The sequence below is a fragment of the Fulmarus glacialis genome, unplaced genomic scaffold (genome assembly GCF_000690835.1).
Source record: "Fulmarus glacialis isolate BGI_N327 unplaced genomic scaffold, ASM69083v1 scaffold44587, whole genome shotgun sequence".
In the NCBI taxonomy this organism is placed as follows: Eukaryota; Metazoa; Chordata; class Aves; order Procellariiformes; family Procellariidae; genus Fulmarus; species Fulmarus glacialis.
The window spans coordinates 31,236-37,918 of NW_009223457.1; the positions used below are offsets into that span (position 1 = coordinate 31,236).

Sequence of the window (6,683 nt, forward strand, 5' to 3'; positions counted from 1 at the left end):
TAATTTGCATTGATCCTTTTTCAGTTACTGTAAAAAAAGGTATAAAATATATCTATCACTGATGACAGTGACAAGCCTGAATAACTATTTTGTATGTTTGCATGTATTCGTGTTACAAGAGTTTAAAAAAAATCTTTTGTCCTTGAAAGAAAATTATGTGCAAAGACTGGAACAATGGGAATTTATTTGTTTTAGTTTGCAATAAAATTTTCAACACCCATCTAATTGCCTTTTCTGACTTCATATCCCAGGGGTCTCAAGCGACCAGCTGAGAAACACTGCCTTAGGGAGAAACACACAGAGAAAGAGAGATTTTTTTTGCAGTAACAGAACTCGATGAAATAGTTCCATCCACAGTGTTATTGACAAAAAATGTAGATTCAGTTTTCCATTTCAATAACATGTTTAAATTTCAGTGAATTATTTTAATCTAAGGAACAAAAAATAAATTAGCAGAAAACAGATACACTAACATGTTTAAAGTGAAGATTTTAAAATTTTGTTTCAAAGCATAATGTTGTTCAAAAACTCATACTTTCTTTCCTCTTTTAAAACTAAAACACTGGAAGCCTCATTTCAGAGAAAAGGAGGAGAGGAGAGGAGAGGAGGGGAGAGGAGGGGAGAGGAGAGGAGAGGAGAGGAGAGGAGAGGAGAAGAGAAGAGGAGAAGAGAAGAGAAGAGAAGAGAAGAGGAGAAGAGAAGAGAAGAGAAGGAGAGGAGAGGATTGTTCTGTTTAACCTCAAAATGTTAACCTTACAGGTCAACACAAACTTTGAAGCTATGCATTATAACACAATGTTTCAATAACTTGAAATTTCCAAAATTAAATTGATCAGGTGTTTGCATAGCTCTCAGATTCAGAGTTCAGATTCAGTAGTACTTACTTCTACAATATTTGGCAAGTCATTCCCTGTGTATATGTCTGCCCTCTTTAAAGGCAGATGCTCTTTTCTCTGTTTAGACTACCACATCTCCAACATAGGACTACTGTAGATGAATCACACTATGATAACTTAATTCATATTAAGTAAGAGTTTACTTTTAAAAAATCACTCAGAGTTTCAGTAGTTTCAGTGTCGCTACTCAGTTTTTGATATGCAGGTTTATTCAGTGTTAGTAAGTATGGTTCAAAATAACAAGACATATTACTACGGCTGCCAAGTTTCCGTATAAAATAAACTGCAACTCACAAACTTTACTTAACTGTATTTGTATATAAAATAAAATAAAACTTTTAATGCATCCAAAGCACCAGAAGTTGGATTGATGTGAACTGCAAAATGTAAAGCTTTGCAAAAACGTTACTATGTTAGCTTTTAACAAATACATGCTTCAGCATTGTACTGAAAACAGTTTTCCTTTAAACAAAAATTTCCATATCAATCCACATGATTAATTTTTGCTTTTTCTGTTTTCTTTATCTTTTCATGTGGTTTTTTTTGTGTTGTTTAATTATTTTTTTCTTACCAGCTGAAGTCTCTTTCAGACACTAGATAAGCAGTTTCATAAATTCCGTTTCAGAAGATTAAAAAAAAAAACAAACCCAGGTTTTCTTCCCTATCTTTCACAGAGAAAAATGCAATGTTATTACCTCAGGAGAAGGTAGTTGAGTCACCACTGTATCACCAATTGTTGAAGTAAGAAGTCTGTCACCTAGAATACTTTCTAAATAGTCTGCCATTACTTCCTGTTGCTTAGGGCTGCAGTGGTTCTCCAAAGACAGTACAACTGGATAGTCAGATGCCTGGAAATACAATTTAAAGGCTTTCATTATTAATAAATAAAAAGAGGACGACTTGATTTCCCAAAATATGTTACAAAAGTCCCCTTGGTAATCTGTATTTTCCTTTATTTTCAAAACTTTCAGAATAAAGGTCAGTTGTTTCAGGCTAGTAACACAATAAAAAAGCTCACAATATTTACTGAAAAAAGAAAGCACAACTGAAGAAGAGAAAAAAATGCATCCTCAGGAAGTTAAGGGCGGGTTAAAACAGGACTAGACATATACAGAGATGAAAAAAAAACAACTAGGGAAATCAAATAAAGATCAGTTAAGAAGGACACAATACTTCATTAGAGAAACCAGGGAGTATCTGTGCTGGTCTTTGGAAAGCGCATATTGAAGTGCATTTGTCCAATAATCCATAGAAAATAATTTATCAGAGGCATTTAACATACTGATTAATGTTGGGTGTAAAGAAAGTAGAGAGAAAATAAATGTTAAATCAGCCAAAAATCAGGCTGATTCAATTGCACAGGGCAGAGTACAACCTGGAAGCAAAAAGCAGAATTTCTCACAGAGTTAATGGCTCAGCTGATACACAGAGTTTCTAAAGAATGATGCATTGGCTACTGTGTGTCTGAAACAGCATTTCTGAACAAATGAACCTACAAAGAAAAAAGGAATTATAATGTCATCTGCCAAAAAAGGAGGATGGGGTAAAACCTCCCAGACACACTAAAGCATAAAAAATTATTTAAGTTAATTTCAAAGGAGACTTAAAACATTCTGAATTCTAAAAACCTCAATGTTGAGCATCTTGGTGTTTTTTAAAATTAAAGAAATCTTCATCTCTTCAGACCTAATATCTGCTATTCCCAAGAAGCTTTACTTTGCACCTAAAGGTGCAACAACTGCTCTGAAATTCTGTTGACTAAGTCATCCCAACAGGGAATTATCACATTGGGTAGATGAATTTTTTAGAAATAATGACTAAGTTTTGTGAAAAATAATTTCAATAAGGGGAAATAAGGGAAAATAAAAATATAAAAGAAAATTATTGCAATTTTCATGAACCTATAGGAAGAACTTGGAAGATTTGACATAATCATGTACCTTTAAATTTACATCTGACATATTTTAGTGATAGCTCCTGTAGTGGCTGGTATCTATTTTAAAGGACAATGAAAAACCAATGATAAACAAGGCAAAATTGGCTTTCAGCTAAATATTAATTGTAGGCACCAGTTTACTGTAAGTTGCACAGATTTAAAATATTTCTCTGTTTTGTGGGCCAGAGTGTTTGTTTTGTGTACTGAATTTCCTCCATTGTTTACACAGTTTTGTTATGAAAAGAGAGAATTGTTTTGTTTTTAAGAGGTAAAATCAGATTCTAAAATTGCAATTGACAAAGTAAACCAGGATTTAATGTCTTTTGCTTTAATTTATGGCAGATTTTAATTGACTACATTTCAAGTTTACAGTATCCTTAAAATTTGCTCAGAAATCATTGCCTTCACATGAACAAGCTATGCATATTTTTTTTTTTGTAATATCACAAACTTTTCTTGGGACTCTTTACACCTTACTCATCACAATACTCAAGCAAGACAGGTGAAACATGGGAAATCGAGTAAAAATTAGAGAATAGCTCAAATGAGACATGTCCATTTAGACTGTGTAAATAAATCTCATAAGTTGCCAGTAATACTGGTGGCTACTAAAAACAAATACTCTGAATAAAATCTTTGCTTGGACAGAACCTAAACTGTCAATTTCTAAGGGAAGTACCATTTTGTGTTTATCCTGTTTTTACACTTTTCCCCTGAGCATTTGCTGTTGACTGCTAATAGAACCACAACTTAGCCTGGATAGACAGCTGGTACGAACCATTACCTATTGTGATTTTATCATCTTATTGTACCTTGTGCCTGTTAAGTGAAGTTTGTATTATAGTTATGTACAATATGCTGTGCATTAGCAAAAGCAGGTGAGTTATATCTAATGGGTTGTGAAGAACAGTGAAATAAAACCATATTTTTGTTTTCACTATCTTTTAAAATCAGAGACTAATTAAATTTTATGTAGAAATCAGAGCAGGAAAAATACAGCTTTGCTTAACTCCAAGAAGGTTATAAACCTATATGTATAAAAATCCGTATAAATACATGTTCACAGGTGTATATATTCACACACATAATGCTGGCCTGAATACAAGAGTTATCTTAATAGTCATTCAGGACATCATTTGAGCAGGAGTTTTGCCAGAAACCTATACAAAAGACTGAGACAGTACCAAAAGCTTTCGCTGCTTTGACAGATAGGCAGAAGGGACATTGCCCTAATGAGTCGTCTGACAAAAAGACAGCAGTAGATGGTAACTTTTATCAGGCCTTGAATTCAAAATAAAAAGACAAGAAATGGAAAACAGTGTAAGTCTCAAACTCTGCTGTAATCTAATATTTTCGTCTATTTTGTAAACTCAAGCATAGGATATAAGACAGACTGATAACAACAGAAGAATACGTGAAGTAAAAAAATGAAAAGATATAAAGGAGTAAAACGTCAGACTGATTCTGAAGTAGTTGTTCACTTTATATTCAGTCCTTGCTTAAATGACCTCTGGTGAAAATTCCACCTAACAAGCTGAGTAAGCTCTTCTGAATTCCTTGCACCAAGTTTGATTTACAGTCATTATCAGCAAAATATGTTTACCGTTCCTTAAATAAAATAAAAAAAGATATTAAGAACAGATAGCACAATTTTCCCGTAATTTATTTCAACAATGCCCACTGCCACAAGCACTGTCTCTGTTTCATATTTTTTTACCCTCTAGAATCACTGACAACAATGATGTCCATGGGCTTTGTTAAAGCCACCATCACATTTTAACCAACATATATATATATACATACCAGAAATGCATACTTGTCTATCACTTGAATTACAGAATGAAATGGAATTTTGCTCGTTAAAGTGTGACCATGATACACAACAGGTTCATTGTTTGAGCCATCCCAGCAGTCAATTTCCAGGCAACGACACCCTTTTAAAAGAGCACTTCAAAAGAACAAGAGAAACAATTTTACAGTCAAAAGAAAGATACCACACTTTCTTACACAAGTTGCTGTATTCCTGATTACAAGCACATTGAATAATTACAAAAAACACTACTTTTTCATCACAAAAGAAAAGAAATCCTATACAATTCCACAGATACGAGACAGAGCTATATTTTCTGTTGTTTATCTTAGGCATGTTAGATAATAAACTTTATTAGAGCATTAAGGAGTAACATTGATTATCTGAATAACCTCCATTAAGAGACTAAAAACAAGGGTCAAGGATTTAAATAAAAGAATTTTGGAATGATGGCAAATTGTTGCTTAAAATAGAAGAAATGTTTGAAAAGGCCTTTTTTATTGCTATTCCAGGATTTGTTGGCAAGTTTGAGAATCATTAGACTTAAAAATAACAGCATTGCACTTACAGAATCAGGTTGTGCTTGGTCTTTACATAATTCAGTTGTTCTCCCCCCACCTTATTCCTAATAGGAAGTGCTAAAGTTTCTCGGATGCCTTAAATTTACTGTGTTTTAATTTTTAATACGTTAATGACACCCCTTAAAGGTCTTAGGTTTCTAATATTTGGCTTGTTACTAATTTAAACATTTCCTGTAGACTATTTTACCTAATTACCAATCTGTCTTTTACATGCTGCCCTTTAGAATCATAGAATCATAGAATTGTTTAGGTTGGAAAAGACCTTTAGGATCATCAAGTCCAACCATTAACCTAGCACTGCCAAGTCCACTAAACCATGTCCCTAAGCACCACATCTACACGTCTTTTAAATACCTCCAGGGATGGTGACTCAACCACTTCCCTGGGCAGCCCGTTCCAGTGCTTGACAACCCTTTCGGTGAAGAAATTTTTCCTAATATCCCACCTAAACCTGCCTTGGCAGAACCTGAAGCCATTTCCTCTTGTCCTTTCGCTTGTTACTTGGAAGAAGAGACCAACACCCAGCTCGCTACAACCTTCTTTCAGGTAGTTATAGAGAACAATAAGGTCTCCCCTCAGCCTCCTCTTCTCCAGATTAAACAGCATCAGTTCCCTCAGCCGCTCCTCATAAGACTTGTGCTCTAGACCCTTCACCAGCTTCGTTGCCCTTCTCTGGACATGCTCCAGCACCTCAATGTCCTTCTTGGAGTGAGGGGCCCAAAACTGAACACAGTATTCGAGGTGCGGCCTCACCAGTGCCGAGTACAGGGGCACGATCACCTCCCTACGGCTGCTGGCCTCACTATTTCTGATATAAGCCAGGATGCCATTGGCCTTCTTGGCCACCTGGGCACACTAGCGGCTCATGTTCAGCCGGCTGTCAACCAGCACCCCCAGGTCCTTTTCCTCTGGGAAGCTTTCCAGCCACTCTTCCCCAAGCCTGTCGCATTGCATGGGGTTGTTGTGACCCAAGTGCAGGACCTGGCACTTGGCCTCATATAATTGGCCTCGGCCCATCGATCCAGCCTGCCCAGATCCCTCTGTAGAGCCTTCCTACCTTCAAACAGACCAACACTCCCGCCCAACTTGGTGTCATCTGCAAACTTACTGAGGGTACACTCAATTCCCTCGTCCAGATCATTCATAAAGACATTAAACAGAACTGGCCCCAATATACTGAACCTTGGGGAACACCACTTGTGACTGGCCACCAGCTGGGTTTAACTCCATTCACCACAACTCTTTGGGCCTGGCTGTCCAGCCAGTTTTTTACCCAGCAAAGAGTACACCCACCCAAGCTATGAAGAGCCAGCTTCTCCAGGAGAATGTTGTGGGAAAAGGTGTCAAAGGCTTTACTAAAGACCAGGTAGATCACATCCACAGCCTTTCCCTCATCCACTAGGTGGGTCACCTGGTCATAGAAGGAGATCAGGTTAGTCAAGCAGGACCGGCCTTTGATA

At 36.5% G+C, this 6,683-nt stretch overlaps 1 protein-coding gene across 1 annotated transcript in view; it reads right to left on the reverse strand.

Annotated features, from left to right (window-relative positions):
* Positions 1–4,780, reverse strand: part of PLCZ1 (phospholipase C, zeta 1) — a gene marked incomplete at both ends in the record, with an annotated part of 32,812 nt that extends 28,032 nt beyond the window's left edge. The window contains 2 exons of the mRNA XM_009581801.1: positions 1,592–1,744; positions 4,636–4,780. Of these exons, the coding sequence (XP_009580096.1) occupies positions 1,592–1,744; positions 4,636–4,780 (298 nt within the window). The remainder of the gene's footprint in view (positions 1–1,591; positions 1,745–4,635) is intronic.
* Positions 4,781–6,683: the final 1,903 nt, after the last annotated feature.